Source organism: Mangifera indica, chromosome 10 (assembly GCF_011075055.1).
Source record: "Mangifera indica cultivar Alphonso chromosome 10, CATAS_Mindica_2.1, whole genome shotgun sequence".
NCBI lineage: Eukaryota > Viridiplantae > Streptophyta > Magnoliopsida > Sapindales > Anacardiaceae > Mangifera > Mangifera indica.
Window position 1 is genome coordinate 5,788,004 of NC_058146.1, and position 18,583 is coordinate 5,806,586.

The 18,583-nt window shown below is 32.1% G+C and overlaps 2 protein-coding genes across 4 annotated transcripts; one reads left to right on the forward strand and one right to left on the reverse strand.

The window, feature by feature from the left end:
- The first annotated feature begins 2,771 nt into the window (after positions 1-2,771).
- Positions 2,772-10,638, forward strand: LOC123227396 (signal recognition particle 54 kDa protein, chloroplastic). Its single transcript, XM_044652177.1, has 15 exons — positions 2,772-3,001; positions 3,086-3,221; positions 3,517-3,584; positions 3,665-3,766; positions 4,922-5,074; positions 5,189-5,266; positions 6,030-6,155; positions 6,270-6,372; positions 7,285-7,385; positions 8,058-8,195; positions 8,271-8,414; positions 8,629-8,704; positions 9,422-9,507; positions 9,646-9,771; positions 10,232-10,638. The coding sequence occupies exons 1-15, from the start codon at positions 2,831-2,833 to the stop codon at positions 10,337-10,339; spliced, it is 1,716 nt and encodes a 571-aa protein (XP_044508112.1). The 5' UTR covers positions 2,772-2,830; the 3' UTR covers positions 10,340-10,638.
- Positions 10,639-13,554: 2,916 nt separating this feature from the next.
- On the reverse strand, positions 13,555-17,010 carry LOC123227397 (replication protein A 14 kDa subunit A-like). 3 transcript variants are annotated; one of them, XM_044652180.1, is made up of 3 exons: positions 16,887-17,010; positions 14,433-14,696; positions 13,555-13,791 (listed from the first exon to the last, which is right to left on the reverse strand). In XM_044652180.1, exons 2-3 carry the CDS (start codon positions 14,689-14,691, stop codon positions 13,727-13,729), a joined length of 324 nt encoding a protein of 107 aa, XP_044508115.1. In that variant the 5' UTR covers positions 14,692-14,696; positions 16,887-17,010; the 3' UTR covers positions 13,555-13,726. The 3 variants fall into 3 exon arrangements, with proteins under 3 accessions (XP_044508115.1, XP_044508114.1, XP_044508113.1); XM_044652179.1 differs by having other exon boundaries at positions 14,433-14,694; positions 16,882-17,006; XM_044652178.1 differs by having other exon boundaries at positions 14,433-14,694; positions 16,777-16,923.
- Positions 17,011-18,583: the final 1,573 nt, after the last annotated feature.

An 18,583-nucleotide genomic window follows, 5' to 3' on the forward strand; every position in this document is an offset into this window, starting at 1 on the left:
AAGATTGAGGGATTACCCATATTAAAATCCAAGGTTTATTTTTAAATTCAATCAAAATCGTTCACACATATAATCAATACCATAGGATACGATATAGATAAAAAATAATATATTTCATAAGTATATAAAAAATTGTCAATACTATAGACATATTATATAATACGTTACGTATTCTACGATACTATACATATTACTAACATAAGTCGATACACTTTTTAACTTCAATAATTATCATTCATCCTTACATTCTCAATACAAACTTCACTGTTTAATAAAGTGAATTGTGTTTAACAATTTTGTTATTTGAAAAAGATGACTAGTTGTAAAGCTAGTATTATAGATCTACACCACTATATACTCTCTTGGGGCTTTTATTATGTAAACACTATTAATAATTTCTTGTACTATTTTTCAAAATATTAATAACATAATTGTGAAAATAGGTTTCTTAAAAACGGATCAAAACCTATTAAAAACTCATGTGTCTCATTTATCCCATTGTCTTCTACGATTAATATAATGGATAATAAAATAATCTTACAATTCCAATTATCAATAATCATAGTTTATTTTCTGCAAGGTTTCATATTCATATTATAAACTTCTGGTTGGTGATGAAAAAACGTATCAACAATTAATGTGTTCAAGGCTGGACTCAAGCCGAGCCAGCTCGAGCTTGGTTCGAGCTCGAAACGAGTCGAGCTCTGCTCGGCTCGAGCTGACTCGGATTGGCTTGGTAGATTTTTTTTTTTAAATTTTTATACAAAATGACGTCGTTTTGATTCATATATATTAAAAACGATGTCGTTTTGATATGAAAAACGAGCCGAACCGAGCCAAAAATGAGTCGAGTTGAGCTCGAGCCGAACTCGAACTGGCCATAACTAAACCGAGCCGAGCCCGAGCTGGTTGCGAGCCGAGCTCGGCTCAGCTCGAATCCAGCCCTAAATGTGTTAGAAGAAGGGCTCCCGTTAAAAGTACACACACTATCCATCATAACATATTGTTATTTTGATGACTTGCAGAAGAAAAACAAATTATGAAATATATAAATCTCAGTGATGTAAATTTACGATGTGTATCTAATTTTTGGAATGAAGAGGTAAATCTACCTTGAGTAGTTTGCTCACACTTTGAACACATTATTTTTTAATATGTAGATAGTTGTCAACGTGTAGAGATTAACGTACGTCATAATGGTATCGATATGCAATATGCAAAGTCAGATTAATGTCGTAATGATTGATTAACAATGTGCAGATCATAACTTACACCTCGTCAATATCAATTATTGACATGTTGATAGTTACTCATATTATAAAATTGTCAACCGAGAATGTGTAGATAACTTTTAATGTGTGGCATGTGTCTTACTATCAACAAACAATTTATATCATAACAATGATCACTTTCAATGTGTAAGCACTAACTCACACTTATAAAAGAATATCAAATATGTTTCCCCACGACAATATCAAGGACCCTAATTCTTTGAAATGGTTAGTCAAAACGAGAATACAAAGTTTCTCATATGATCATCTCTCGTTTCCACTAATTGGAATAGTGACAATGTGCCCTTAGGTAGGGGATTTTGAATCCTTTCCACCGCATATAATGCTCTAAATATGTTGTTTTCTGTAAAATCTCCCTGAACGAAGACAATAGCAAGATGTTTTATAATATAAGACCTAAAATCCTATTCGACGAGTGACACAATGGACTTGTGGTTATTCCTTAAGCCAATAACTAATAGCAAATAGATGTCATCTCTCGCCATCCAAACGATACTATTTGCTTAATAATATTAAGTGTTATCATTCTAATTGGCCTTAAAGGCCTAGACAACACAGTACTTGATTTGTGATCTACCGATACCCTCTCTAGATGTAAAAAGATTACCTTTTATTGAAAAAAATCATATCTACTTAACGTTTCCTGATGTTAAATCAATAATTGCCTTTAACAAGTTAGATAATATTGATTACCAAACTTGAGGATTGAATTCACATAACTTTATAATCACCTCTCATTTGACTACAATAGGTAAAGTGACTCATATCGCCAAGCCTAAAGCTTAGATAAGGGGTGTAAACGAGCTGAGTTAAGTAATGTTTGACTTAAACTCAATTTAATTGCAAACAAATAAAGCTTGAGCTAGTCAAGTTGATAGAATTTCAGCTCGAGCTTGAGGCAAAAACACCTAATTTGAGCTCAACTTAAAAAATTTTATTTTAACCCCTTTTACTTTTTAAAAAATTACATTTAAACTATTAATTACCATGTTGTACTCAAAATCGAAAAAATAAAATTTAAAATGTGTAAGATTTTAACCTTCAATGTTTTATTGATATTTAATTTGAATCAAATTATAAATTCATGAGTTTACTAAATCAACTAATATCAAATTTAAACTTTATTTGAATATTTAACTCAAACAACTTGGATTTGAGCTCGATTCTACTCTTTGTTTGCAGCCAAAATGACCTTTGGGATAATGAATTTTTTTATCAGTTAAAGGTGTTTTTGGAAAACCAAATTAAAAATATATATTTTTTAAACTTATATTGTAGCATAAACTATCTACCATTCATTCTATTTAATTCAACGGCTAAGATTTAAAATTAAAATTAATAAATTAATAATGTTAAGATTGATTACACTTCTGGCTTCTTTTCAATTTCTTATACGTCCACGTAAGCCACCTCAAAAAACAAAACTACGGCACGTGGCATGACAGCAGATAACTAGATAGAAAAATCTATCGGATTTCAGATATCCAACGACTAACGCATAAAACTCAGACACAGAAGTGACACTGAGAGCTGCGAAGATGGAGGCAGTGCAATTTTCTGCCGTTGTTTCCCGCCATTTCTCAACGAAAAACAGGAGCTTCCACTGCGATTCAAAGAAAATGGCAGGAAAATCAACTGAATTTGTGTCTGCCTGGACCTGGACCGGCTCCGGCAGCTCCGCTCGCCTGTCTTCGAGAAATTTGTTCACTGTAAGTTCAAAAAGAAACACAACTTTACAATTGTACCCTCCGTTTTATCCTTTTTTAATTCTTTTTGCTGATGTTTATTCTCAGCGAGAGATATGGAGCTGGATAAATTCCAAAAATGTTTCTCTTAGAAGAGAATACAAGAGAAGTTTAGTGAGAGCAGAAATGTTTGGTCAATTGACGAGCGGCCTTGAAGCAGCTTGGACCAAGCTCAAAGGAGAAGGTTCGGTGGCATCTTTATTTAATTTTTGTGTTTTTTGAATGAATTCGAAAAATACTAATAAAGGAATTATTTTTACACGTTGCGGTGTTTTCAAAGTTTTAGTTATATATAAGATTTTTGTTCTTGGAAAACAAACGTAGATTATTTTAAAAAAAAAAAAGAAATTGAAACGAGAGTATATATAGCCTTTGCTTTTTATTTTTTATATGTTTTTAATTTTATTTTTTAAGCTTAATTGTTTTATATTGGCAAAGATGCTGAACAAATAAGGTTGTTTTGATGTGTTGTGATCCAGAGGTTTTGACAAAGGAGAATATAGTGGAGCCAATGAGAGATATTAGGAGAGCTCTTCTGGAAGCAGATGTGAGAGAGTTTGTATAATAATGTGGGAGAATTTTCGTGGTTACATTAATAATATAATGATTACTTTGTATTGTTGACAGGTAAGCCTTCCTGTTGTGAGAAGGTTTGTTCAAGCTGTGAGTGACCAAGCTGTTGGTGTTGGCCTGATTCGAGGAGTAAAACCAGATCAACAACTGGTCAAGGTATAAATTGCTAGTTGGCTGTTCTTTCAAAAGAAATAATTTGGAGTTTTTTTTTTTTTTTAAATCTTTTATGGGAAATAGAACATGAATCTTGATGAAGTGTGTATTCTAGTTTGGGCTTGATAATGGTCACGATGATGTTGGACATAGAGAAGAAAAGAAACACTGATAAGAGGAAGGTGAGAGGAAAAGGAATAACAGTTATAAAGAATAGAGAGAATTGAGCTGTTTTTAATCATGCATCGGTGCTGTAAAAAATGAAACTTAAAAGGGCATATTTATAGTGTCCAAGAAGTAATTGATGTTCTATTCAAATAAAAAAACTAAATTACCCAAACTGAATTGAACATATAACATCTCCAAAAAAAAAAAACTGTATCATGTGAATTGGGACCTAGTTTCAGTAATTGTTTCTCTTCTATTTGGTGTGGGAGAGGACTGATCTTCTTTCTTGGAACTTGACATATTTAGTATCAAGTAAAACCATATGCACTAACAACAAATACTAATTTGTGTACCAATAATGACGTATCATCATCTAATTTGGTGTTACTTTATCTATTATTTAAAATACCCGATTACATAGTGACACATTATCATTAATACACAAATTAGTACTCATTGTTAGTGTGCTTAATTTATTGATTCAGTATCTCTTTTTTCCTAATGTTATTATTATTACTATTATTATTATGAGTGTTTTTATTATTATTAGTATGATTGTTATTACTATTATTATTGTGAGCATTATTATCTCTTGTGTTTCAATGAAACCTCTCCTATCTTATGCATACCAATTTAGCTGATAACTGTACACTGCATTACATGGAGATTTTATATCTGGTTTCAAGTCCCATTGTAGTAGTAGTAATAGTAATATTATTATTATTTCTTGTATTTAAATGAAACCTATCCTATCTTATGCATTCTAGTTTAGCTGGTAAGCGTACACTGCATTATGGATGGAGATTTTGTACCTGGTCTCGGGTCCCATTGTGATTGATTGTTTCTTATCGATTTTTGAAAAAAAATTAGAGATTTTATTGGTGATGCATTTGTATATGGTTACGCTATCGAGTAATTGTAAACTTCAAGAATTATGTCTTGAATCATTGCTTGTGATAAAACTTTCAACATACAATTTCTGGTTTGCAGATTGTACATGATGAGCTTGTGAAATTGATGGGTGGAGAAGTGTCTGAATTGGTTTTTGCAAAATCTGCACCTACTGTCATACTACTGGCCGGATTACAAGGAGTTGGAAAGACAACTGTTTCTGCAAAGTTAGCTTGTTATCTTAAGAAACAGGTGCATTCCTCGCCCTCCGCTTTCTGGTGTTTGTATGTGCATATGTCCATGCACACTGAAGAGTGGTATTGTTCCTAGATTTTACTGATGCCAGCAAAATAACACTGACTGCAGGGAAAAAGTTGCATGCTTGTGGCTGGAGATGTGTACAGGCCTGCTGCTATTGATCAACTAGTTATCCTGGGTGAACAGGTATTATAGAAAGGCACATTGGTTCTAATTGGAAAGGCCATGTTTTGCATCAAGTACTTGTTTTATTTACCAGTATATTCTTCATTCCTGCAATCATATTTAAGATGTGAAACAATAATTTGGTCAAATATATAAATGCTACAACCTCACTAACTCAAGCTTACTCCTAAATCAAACAACAAAAGTTGAACTTATTGATTTGATATAATTGTGGTTGATCATTAAAGGTATTATAAGAAGAAAATTAAATAGATTAAACTAAAATTCCAATAGAAAGCATGTGAGAAGTCCTGTCTGTTATTTGTGTGCGCTTTTCTTTCAGCCCTTTTTATTGTTCCATAAGATTGTTGTGTTCCTTTTTTTATAAATCTTTTTTGTCATTAGAGGTCATTTCATTGTGGAAAAATTCATAATGAGAAGGTTTTGGGTGAGAACTAAAAGTCATCTAATGGGCTCTCATTGCATAATCCCTAACTCATTTATGATTTTAAAATTTTAGGTGCATTTGTTAATTCTTTCTATGTACTCTATAACAGTTATTCACCTGTATGTGTAACTTCTGATCTCATGAAGTACTTAATGTCTAAATTTATTTCATGTGTCAACTTATGGAAGGAAGAAACAATAATAAGTACACCCCTATTTTAAAGAACAAGTGATCAGATATGTCCATCTGCTATATTGTACTCATAGTTCAGTTGATTTCTTGGCCAAAAATTGTAGATTAGTTGATTCTCATATTCAGGGAAAGCTTTTTTGACAGGTGGGAGTGCCTGTTTATACAGCAGGGACCGAGGTTAAGCCTTCAGAAATAGCTAAGCAAGGTTTAAATGAGGCCAGAAAGAAAAACATTGATGTTGTAATAGTTGACACAGCTGGGAGGCTTCAGGTGATGTCTATAATTTTCTTTTTTTGATGATATATTGATGTTGCCCTCCAATTGAATATACTGATATCTTGATCTGAGTTGCTATATATTTCTCTTTTTCTTTTTCTTTCCTAGATTGATAAAACTATGATGGATGAGTTAAAAGATGTAAAGCGGGTATTAAATCCCACAGAAGTTTTGCTTGTTGTGGATGCAATGACTGGCCAAGAAGCTGCAGGTATTCAGATTATCTTTCTTTTTTGTTTTATTTTAATTTTTTTGATATTTAAGCTATTTATATATATACTTAATGCAAAGGTTGATGAATTTAGAGTTATTACTTCAGTGCTTAGCGAACTGTACCTCATCTCACGATAATTGCACAGCTGAATTATTATCATCCTTGATGCAGTGAATTGAAAGTTTATAATGAGATATCATGATATTTTGGTTCCCACTTTGTGTCTTATAACTTGCAAAAAGGGAAAAAATCTTATTCCTTGAGATCCATTACAGCTCTTTTAATGATTCATTCTGAAATTCTTTCATGGCTTGCTTATGATAGGGCATTAGTGTGTACTACTACTTCTATGCCCATATATATCTCTGACGTCTTAATTGCTATTTGTAATTTTCTTTCCACTTTCAAAGTTGTTTTGTGTGTTGCTCTTCACATGTGACCCCAATAAGTCTTTTTTCTTAATTCAGTTAAGCTTGTACTATCTGATTTGCTCCTTTTCTGGAGTGTAGCTAAATAATATTATTTTTAATATGTACACAATAGCTATATTAATTGAGCATGTACTTTGGAAATTTTCTTGGTTTATCATTTATTGCACTTACACAGACTTTTTCTTTGTAAGCTCTATGCTGTAAAACGATAAATAGAATGCTTTTCTGCACTTTTTTTCTTTTTAATTGGTTTATCCTTTAAAATTCCTGAAACCTCTCTCACAAAATGATTCAAATAGGCAATTTTCACTGTCCTAATAATTGTAGATAATGATTGTAATCACTGATTTGGGATCCTGTAAATCTGGATTTGCATAATTGTATTTGGTTTTCATTTAATATTTTTGGCTATTGAAGCAACACAGCTATTGTTATTATATCAAATATACTTTAATCATCTCCTCCTTTGAATTCACAGCCCTTGTCACAACATTCAACATTGAGATAGGGATCACGGGTGCCATTTTGACAAAGCTAGATGGAGATTCTAGGGGTGGTGCGGCTTTGAGTGTTAAAGAGGTTTGACTTACTGGTGCTCTTGTGTTCTGTTGTATAATTTTATTTCTTTCTCGGAAATTATAACCCTCTTGTTCATTTTCAAGCTTCATTCTTTACAAATTCTGTAGTCATATCCTTTCCTCTGTTACTTTTAGCATCACATACCTTTTCAAAACTAGTTATTTATTGATTCTAATATTTGTTTACTTAATCAGATTGTAAATTTTCGTGCATTCATTTTGTGGTTATAGTTTGATAATTGCCTATTTCAGACAGTGGTCAAATATGAGCTCTAGGGACTAAAGAGAAGTCCAAGACGAAGCAATGGTCTAATTTAGTTAAATTACACCAATTCTTAGCAACTAAAGAGAAGTCCAAGATGATTTTTTAGTTTATCATGTACTATACAGCTAGATGTTTGAGCTCCATGATCCTTTCTTGGTTAATCGTTTCTCAATGGTAAATAATACAAACTACTTCATCTGCTTTCTAACTGGTAAAGTGAGTAATGGTGCATTTTGATATAACATCAACATTACCTCCAAGACACATAACTAATACTTGAATGGAACGAAAATAATATTGGAATTTATTTTTTGAACTTCTCAGGGTTAAAATTGTGGCAGCATAAGCTTTGTAGAATTCCCTTCATCAAGCTTTGAATTATTTTGATTAGCACTTAAATGAACCCAGGTATCAGGAAAGCCAATCAAGCTTGTAGGACGGGGAGAGCGGATGGAGGATCTTGAACCTTTCTACCCTGATCGGATGGCTGGACGTATCTTAGGAATGGGTGATGTTCTCTCATTTGTAGAGAAGGCACAAGAAGTTGTAAGTTTTAAGCAGATTCCATTTCATTGTTCCATGAAGGGAAAATATCTCATCTGTATTCAATTGTCTGTATAGATGCAACAAGAAGATGCTGAAGAATTACAAAAGAAGATAATAAATGCAAAGTTTGACTTCAATGATTTTCTCAAGCAAACCCGTACTGTTGCACGAATGGGTTCCATGAGTCGTGTTATTGGGATGATCCCTGGAATGGGGAAGGTATGAATGCCTGATTTCCAAGTTTTCAGTAGTAACTCATGTGTTTCTTGCAATTTTTGTATATAATCAGGAATGATAAGTGATTACACTTTTCTTGCTGCAACCTATTATTCTTACTGATAAACCTGAATAGTGAATGTTGCTGCAGTTTAGCTGTCCACCTATTAAGCTGTCAGTCTGTGCTACTTTTAACTCACTCTATGTATGCAAATAGGTTACTCCTGCACAAGTTCGAGAAGCAGAAAAGAGTTTAAAGATAATGGAAGCAATGATTGAAGCAATGACTCCAGGTCTCTTCTTCTCTCTTATGTTTATTGAACTTAATTTTAGTTTATAAAACTTGGCCTAACATATTAAACTATATCGTGGTATTGTTTCCTGATATAGAGCCTATACATTTTTTTATTTCTTTTTACCTATGGACTATAGTTTGAAACATGCTATACATTAGTCTTTATTATTTTCTTTATCTTCACAGTGGATATGTGCTTGGCTCCATAATGTAGAAGTTTTAGAGATCCATTCAGGCAAGATATTTTTTGTATCATAAACTAGTGAGAATCATCAATTAATTGGGTGTTCAATCATAGAGAATTCATTGTTCTTGTATCTTAGAGTTATATAATCAGTTTGTGCATGGTAAATTGGCATGCATTAGGTTGTTGTTTGGTTTCTGTTCTCACTAAATTTCCTAGGTGCTTTGTTTGTTCTCTGTATTTTCTCTGTTAAAGTTTTCATAGGCCATGTATTCCCTTTCTTCTAGGTGCTATATTTGACATTGTGCTTTTTGATTTCTACAATATTTTAAGCAACAAAAGCAAATCCTCTGGGTAAACTTGTTAACTGCACAACTCACAAGCTAAAATAGCACAGTGGACATGGACCATTGTAGATTGCCATGTGAGATCATGTTCTTGAATATGGCTATTCTTACTATACAAAATAGTGTGTGTTAATTAATTAATTCATCTATATGTTTTCATTTTATTCTCTTGCTTATATTGAAGAGGAAAGGAAGAAACCAGAATTGTTGGCTGAATCTCCCGCCAGGAGAAAAAGAATTGCTCAAGAATCTGGGAAGACAGAACAGCAGGTATGCCTAATCGGTTTTAAATGTAACTTGATTTATTTTATCTTAAAAGCTCTATAAAAAAGGGATGCTTTATCTATGTATGTGTCAGATATTTTCTGTGCTACTTCATGTGGGCTTAATTTATCTCTCAAATGTCAGGTGAGCCAACTGGTTGCTCAGCTCTTCCAAATGCGCGTACGCATGAAGAACTTAATGGGTGTAATGGAAGGTGGATCTATTCCTGCACTGAGCAATCTTGAGGATGCCCTTAAAGCTGAACAGAAGGTAGTTGACTATGTGTGCTCATTGAATGGGATCAAGCATGTTTATTTTTCGATCTTTGTTTCTTGTTTCTGCCTTGGGACTTTAAAATGCAAGATTCGCATCTTGAAAAGTGTGCTAATGTGCTAATTGAAATGTTAAAGTTTGATAATCTGACAAGGTTTTGTCAATTTTTGGTGCATCGTTTGATATGGTGCTGGACATTAAACCGTTTTTTCTTGTTAAATAAATTTGACTACCAAGAAGTTAGATACATCCTTTCCTTTTGAAGGGATAAATTAATTTTTTCTAGCTCATCATGTTCCATGCACTGGTATCAATTCCAAAGGCTGGATAACAAATAAGATCCATTTCAAGTTCTCTTTATTTTAGATAAAGTTTCATGACACAAAACTTTGCAATATCTGTATTTCGAGTATATGCTGTCTATTTAAAGCAATTCCATATTTCCTACTTGTATTAGGCTCCGCCTGGTACCGCAAGAAGGAAGAGAAGATCAGAGTCAAGGAGGGTGTTTGCAGATTCAGCATCAGCAAGGCCAAGCCCCCGTGGCTTTGGGTCTGGGAACTAGAGCTTAAGTCGACATATAAGCAATGCAAACAATGCAGTGTCTTCAGCGAAACTGGTAATAGGACCTTGAATTGTTACTTTTCCTCAAGAAATTTATCTATACACATGGAGGTAGACTCCCAAGAGCTATTGAGCACCGAAACTTCATTACATTCTAAGCACAAATGTGTAGAGCAATATAAAACACCATTAGTTTGTGATTGTTTATTGATGGTATGATTTTACAGTTTCGATCTGTAGAACTAAATTTTCTCATCTTAACTCGGTTCCTTCAAATACCATTCAGATTTTCCTGTCGAAGTTCATGGTGAGTGATAGCAGTAACAAAGAATGACAAGTTTATTTATGATGATTTTATTTTTTTTTTTGTTTTCTTTAAATAGTTAATTCCAACAGATTTTACCAATGTTTGAGAATAAAATGGAGAACCCATAACAAGGTAACTGCCTTTCAGCATCTGGGTCAGTGACACGTGAAAAAAAATTGAACTCTGTTCATTATTTTTTCTCTTCTTTATTGTCAAATAAAAAGGATTAACTTAGAAGAAAAGGAAAAAGGTTTTTTCCTGTAACAAAAACTGACGGAGAAAAATTCCCGGCTGCTGATGTTCATTGAGAATTAAATCCTGCCCAAAACAAGGATATGAATGCTGATCCGACGCAGATCAAGGTGTTTATTTATTTGTAACTCAATTTTATAATTCCTTGAAGTATTTTTGCATTATATTGTTGTTCTTTGCATTGCTTGGAGAAACAAATTTTGACAGTATATTGCGTATTGCAGAAACAAGCTGAAAAAGCCGGAAAAAATTATCAAACTGCAAAGACAGGTGCAATGAAGAAGCTCAAATCAGCTATTATAATCTCAGCAGCCATTGTAGCTGTTGCCGGGGCAGCCTTTGCGGTAACTAAGAAATTGAGAGAGAAATGATCATGAATATCCATTCTACATTAACATTCAGATTGTAGCAATTCTCCGTATTCTCTGAATCATTCAATTACTTCTTCTTTAGTTTACATCTAACGAAGGGATTTTGATTTTTTTTTTTTTTCTTTTGTTGAACTTGAAAGAAAGTAGGAGTTTAGTAAGAACAAATCCAACCATTTAACTGAGCTAAGTACTTAAAATACAGTAGGGTTTTTTGCATCTCTTTCCAGAAACTTTCGAGAGATCAAATCTTTAATTCATTTCTTGATGCTTACTATGCGGACAAAAACAACCACTTCATCAACATATTGGAATCTAATACATCATTAATTTATAAATACAATTCTACATATACACTTTTGAGTACACAGATGATATGTCATTATGTAATTAAATAATTTTAAATTAAAGATTAAAAAACACTCAATCATACGATAATACATCATCTAAATATAGGTATTAATTCACTAACTTACCCTTATACCTAGATTGCTTAACTCTTGGGTGGAATTCCTTCTATCTTAGGGGATTTGGTTTACGATATATAGAAATTACTCTGATAATATATATTTTATTATTAAGATTACTTATTTGATTTGTCAAAAATAAAATATTTAAAAAAAAAAACTATTTCCCACCCAAGTTTTAATTGAAATTCAAAATTATACCCACGACAGTGGAAAAGCTTAAATTTTCATTTATAACCTAACTTCTGTTAGAAGTAAAAATAAAATAATCATTTTATTGTTATATTAAAAAAATATAAAATTTGTTACTTTTTCCACCCCCAAGTTTAACATTTCACCCTTGTCTAAAATTTTCAAACTTTAAAAAATAACATTTTCACCCTTAAACCTAAAGTTTCCTTATTTTTCAAACTTTAGTCGTCCCCAAAAACTTTCAAAAACAATAATTTCACCTTCACTCTTCAACTTCAATTTTTGGTATCCCTTCTGACCTCCTTCTCCTAGTGTATCGAAAAGTGGTACAATAAAAAGATGAAAATCTCTTCATTGCACCACTTTCCGATGCACCAGAAGAAGGAGGCCAGAGACGACACCCAAAACAATGTAGGAAGAGATGTCAAAAGCTAAAATTGAAAAATGAAGGTGAAATTGTTGTTTTTGACAGTTTTGAAGGGCAACTGCAGTTTAAAAAAATATAAAAACCCTATGTTTGGAGATGATTAAATGTATTACTACTATTCTATTAAAAATAATAAAATTATATATACTCATTTTAAATACATAAATATATACATATATTTGTGATTATATGATTAGATAATTTTAAATTAAAAATAAAATAATATTCAATCATGTGATGACACTAAAAGTGCCGATGGGCCAGGTCGGGCCCAAGCCCAAACAGTAATGGGCTTTCAAACCCGGCCAACTCATTAATATATAAAAGTCAAAGACCTGACCCATATAAAAATAGGCCTTAAATGGGTCGGACTTTAAATATTTAAAAAAAACTATTTAAAATTTTTAAACACAAATTATTTTTCAAATTATAAAATATAAATAAATATATACTATGATAATATTCAAATTAATTGAATTTATTTGATACTTGATCCATTTGTAATATTTTGTAACGATAAAATTAAAATAAAAATAAAATTATAAACACAAAGAATTATTATTTATAAATTCAAATATTTTTTGAAAGATAATTGGTGAGAGAAAATTAGATTGAAAATATAATAAAATAATTAAGATTGAAAGATTTGTAAATGAAAATAAAAATGAAGAAAAATTGAATAGGTTTATATAAAAAAATTTAAAAAAAAAAATGAAGGCCAAAGGGCAGAAGCCTTGCTTCTCTCTGCCTAACAAGGCTTCTGCCGCGCAGAAGGATACACAAGGCAGAAGATTCTGCCAGCAAAAGTTAAAAAAAAAATTAAACAGTATCGGGTGGCTTAATATTAAAGCCCGAGACCCGGCCCAATAAGCTCATGAGCCTAGTCCTGCATGCCACAGTATCAGACCGGGTTTTCTCGTGTCGTGTTTCATGTCAAACCTCTATTCGATTCCGATCCAATTGACGTGTCTAGATGACACATATAAATGTATAGATATTTGTGCACCCAAAGTGTGTCTGTATAATATTGCTTAAAAAAACCATAATTTCGGATATTGTTAACCTACCTGTTGTCAGATCCACCTGGAGATTCATTCAATGAATAGAGCAATCGAAAGAAATAATTTTTTCTAGGGGAAATCATTGATCAGAAGTAGAAGCCAAGTTGTCGTGAGTCGTGACTCAAATCAAGAAGAAATGCAATGAACTAGTAACAAACTGGTTTTGCTATCATCGAAAAAACAAACACTAGTTCATTCAAATTCCAAAGACAAACAAAAAGCAAGACAACTTCATCATATAGTCCACTTAATTACATTGTCATGGGATGGAAAGCACCTCACATCAAATCGTCATAAAAGTTTACCATGTGTAGCTAGATGAATAAGTGTTTGTATTCTCCATTTGCAAGCTGACATAGCTGATTGTAGTTATTTGTGTCTGCCACCATTTCAGAAAAAAAGTATAATAGTGTTTTAGAAACCACAACAAGGTTTAAAGAATCAAAGTACATACAAGTTTTCTTAGAGACCATTGCATCAGTTTCTGCCATCTATACATCTTATACAATTATTTTCTTGATCTCAGTGTTGCCTTTTGAAACGGGAGTCATTTTACCATAACAGGAAAAACCAACACTACTGTATTATGAATTATTTATGAAGATAACATCATCCTTACCAACCCTTATTCAAAAAGCTCATAGGCTCAGCAATCAATACAGAGTTACCATAGAAGTTCTGTTGTTGTCTTTGTGAGGTTTTGGAAGTAAATAGATGCCATAAATCTTATAGAAAAAGGTACAGTCATGTATGCTGGAAGAATTCTTAGATGAAACCAAGGGAAGAGGCACAAAACGTGTCTACTTGCTAAACATTCGTTTGTTAATGTTAGTTCAAAGTATGCCTATATTCTAGCAGTAATTTTACAAAAACAATGTCTTCACTTCAAGGAGCACTTCTACGAAAAAACAGTAAGAATTTTTCTAACTGATAATGCTGTCATAAAAGACAATAATGGAACTGATAAATTTCTAACCACAATTAGAGAACAAAAAAGATGATAAAGTAGCAGAATCATACCAAATGTGTTCCCAAAGTTGGTCCACATTTCAGCTCTGATGGATCTATCGCTATCAGCAATGCCAATAACCTCAACAAAATTTGTCAGAGGAATTGTTGGTTGGGAGCCTTTTACAACTAGCTGATGATCATCTGTTGATTTTCCAGTTACACCTCCACTGTCAGATTGTATAACCTGGATCACTGTCCGGACCCGCCGTCCAACATACATGCGCAGCAGTGCCCCATTGACAAAAACTGCAGGGTTTGATGTATCCATGACCTGCAAAATATAAAGTGGCACACCATTTAAAAACATGGAATAAAAGATGTAGTAAAACTTACTGTAAAGCCAAATGGAAAGATAGTAGGAATAAACTTATTTTTGAGAAAGCTTTTCAAAATTTCTTTCCACAAACTTTATTTTCAATTTCAAAATCAATTTTGATACTTAAACAACTTACTATTTTCATCTTCACATTATCCAATTTTTTTTTATTAAACTTGCTCCTAAGAAATGGCCCCAAAGTGATTTCAAACTATGGATCAGAATATAGTAAAAGTACTTGTAGAAAGAGCAAATCAGGTCCCTCCAATAATCAAGAGGATGATGTGCTCAACTAGAGGTTGATAAACAATGAAGTGATGAATCCCCCGATACTGTAATTAGGATTATAGATACCACAATTGCTGAAAAACAATGGCCAATTAATTGTTTAACTATATGTCTGGAAAAATGTATCAACGAAAGGATAAAAAAAGAAAAAATATAACTAAACAGGATATGAGAAATGAGAAATTGAACTGCTTATGGTGTAACTAAAAATAAGCAATCTAACTAGTAACTGCAGTAAAGACACTTATGAGTGAACAGCAAACTAAAGGCTAGAAAGCCTCCAATTCCTAGTTTGCAATGCATAAGCAGTCAAATGCTTGTGAATCAAAAGATAGCAGCATAAACATGGCCTATTGGAAAATGCTTTTCACTACGAAAAGGAAAAAGATAACATAAGATCCAGTTCCATATGATCTATTACAAACACATCTGAATTTGCAATATTAATTTTCTCAGCAATTCTAAACTGTTCAGAGAATCTTCCATTCATGTCAAAATTGCATGAATTTAGGCATGTTCAAATACAACATAAAGCATAATTTTTCCTCTCAGCCATTTCACAAAAGAAAGAAAGAGAATAGATCACTCATGATAGTGAAAAGCATATGCTGGGAACACCATAACACGCTATTCAAATTGTAATTGTTACAAATACTACTGCTTCTAAATACAATCTACATGTATGAGCATTAATTAAATAATCATTAAACCATTATTATCTATAGAATGTCCACGATGCAAATTTAGCTGATTTGAAATGATATTGTTGCATCAAATATCAGAGAACAATCTTAGGTAACTCTTGTTAACTTGAAAAGTGAACTCTTATCTTCCTTTGCCAGCCATGCCTATTTGATACACTTTCAAAGTCATTTCAATCATCATCATTCCTATATCACACAACTCACAAGAAACATCTCAGTAACTAACTTTAATACATGCTAAAACACAGGTAAAGTGTAAACAAGTTGACCTCCTGCAGTCCAGTCCACATTGCACTAATTGTTATCCCTGGTGAGCATACAATTACTTTCCAATTTCTCACAGATGAGCACCCAAAGCAGAACAAATTCAGTAAATTTTTAATACCAGTCTCAATTCGTGCCCATTTCCAGTATTATACCATACAATCGTACACACAATTTGTTAACTCAGAAAAATTAAATCTCAGTTCAGCATAAACATATCCAACACACGTAATCCACAAATGATCCAGTGGCTAGTTTATGAACAAAACTAGTGGTTCCTGCATCTACCAAGAAACCCAGATCCATCTAACCAACTAGAACCCATTAAACTATAAAATCAAAATAAATTCAAACTGAACTGTAGTAAATTCAAATCACAACAAAAAGAAAGATAGAAACAACTTCATGCAGAGATATTTTACATTATAGTCATCTAATGAAGAAAAAATATATAAAAATGTAGGCAAAGTTATAAGAAGTATCGGGTTGAAGAAGACAGCGGCAAAACTCTAACGGAGAAACCATTTGGTTTGGCGTTTGTTCGACAAAACCCTAACCTACACAAAGAAATATTGGACTATTGTGACTAATTTCTAATTTTCTAGGTTGTTCAATCTGGCTACATTTCGGTTTTCATTTTAATTTCAAACACTTAAAACTGTTCAACATTCATTCAGCTAGAGAACAAGTACAACTACAAAATACACATTCAAATCTCATCACTTCATTTTTCTGAACAGATCAACACAATCAAACTTTAAAGATTCAAAATAAAACTTACAGCAAGACCAAATCCACGGACGAAACACGCTTAGATTCTATCTTTGAACATTAAGTTACTGAAATTAATTTTTTCTTATATCCAAAAAGTAGATTTTCGCGGTACCTTGTTGTGAGCAGAAAGCGCGGGAATTTGAAGGCGCCTAAAAGGAAAATGAGAAGTCGCCTAGGGCAGGCCTTAATATAGGTAAGCCCAATAGAGCTATACGACACCGTTCACCCAAGTGAAAATTAAATATATCAATTATATTCTTAATAAAAGAACAAATCATATGTTTTTAATATATAATGTTAGACCTTGTTAGATTATAGAGAAATTATTTTAGACATACTATTTTAACCCTTAAATTGTTATGAGTAATGTTATATGTTCATATTTTTGGTACATAATTTATATATACAGATGATATGTTATCATAAGACTGAATGTTATTTTATTTTTAATTTCAAATCGTTTAATCATATGAGGATATATCATCTGTATATTTAAATTGTATATAAAAATAGATACACATAGTTTTATTGAATTGTTACTTTTAAGCAAATAACATATTTCTAGTGTCAACTATTCTTACTAACAAAAATATTTTTGAATCTAAACAAACCCCTAATTATGTCAACAATCTATTTCTATGTTTACTCTATCTTCACTCCTTTCTTTTCATCACCACCGAATCTCTTTATCTTCACTCATTCTTCATATTGACTTGTTTCTCGATTTACAGTCTCAAATTCTTCTACTCTTAATTTGTTATTGTGTTGAAGATGAAATGTTGTTGAGTTAATTATCGTTAATCGAATAATAAGTATGATTTGGTTATGTATGCATAGTTTTTTTTTTAGGGTTTAATATGATTTTTACCCCAACTATAGATTTAAATTCTTTGTTTTATGTACTAATCCTACATTTTTTCAAATAAACCTATGAATTTTGGTTGGATTCCAAGTTTTAGTAAGAAAACACATGAAGTAAGGAAGAAAAAGGCTAGTGAAAAAGAGAGTATCGGTCTAATAATAAGGTTTTAGCCAAATAAGCAAATATCATATACAACGAATCTTAGCACCATTCAACTAACACCACCCTTTCAACCAAAATATGCTAATTTTTACTCATCATATTTTGGCTGAATTCGGTTTAAATATAAGGTTTTGGCCAATTGTATTTGAAAACAAGTTTGTAGACTCTGGTTGAAACAACTTATTTAGCCAACTTTCTAAAAAGGGTCTTGTATTGTAGATAGTGTTTGACCCAAACATTCTTATAAACCTAGTAGTTCGTATCATCAAATTGTGTTTATATCGTGTAAATTTGAGTTTTAGGTTAATAACTCTCAACCCTAGCATAACCCTAATTAAAACAATATTAAAATTTTTCAACCCTAACTCGACCCTAATTAGAATAATGTTACAATCTTTCAATCCTAACCCAATTTGAACTATTTTTAGAGTGACCAGACACAAGTCAGATTGACTCGAAATAATTTATTGTTTTTACTCTTTTAAGTATTTTTAGTGGTTCAATTTCTTTCTCAAATTATATAATAGTCATAAGTACGTTTCAAAGGGCAAAATAGTCGTTTTACATGTCTTTATGAATATATGTAAATGTGGCATAAGCTAAGAGTTGAAATAGATATTTATAATAAAATTTTAAGTTGATGAATAACTATGCATGAAGGTTGCATGCCCATTCATCAAATGTCATGTCAACAGAGTGGATAATGCATCACATTAGAGTATTTAAAGCAGTGCACGCGTATGTATATTTAAGATGCACACTCGTGCAGTCAATTATGAGAAAAGTCAAG

Bases quoted from the DNA above. Each gene is read 5' to 3' on its own strand.
- LOC123227397 (XM_044652180.1), bottom strand. From the start codon at position 14,691: ATGGATACATCAAACCCTGCAGTTTTTGTCAATGGGGCACTGCTGCGC. The intron at 13,792-14,432 runs GTATGATTCTGC...AAATGGTGGCAG, and splicing joins CAACTTTGGGAACACATTTG to ACACAAATAACTACAATCAG.
- LOC123227396 (XM_044652177.1), top strand. From the start codon at position 2,831: ATGGAGGCAGTGCAATTTTCTGCCGTTGTTTCCCGCCATTTCTCAACG. The intron at 3,002-3,085 runs GTAAGTTCAAAA...GTTTATTCTCAG, and splicing joins CTTCGAGAAATTTGTTCACT to CGAGAGATATGGAGCTGGAT. The intron at 6,373-7,284 runs GTATTCAGATTA...TTGAATTCACAG, and splicing joins GACTGGCCAAGAAGCTGCAG to CCCTTGTCACAACATTCAAC.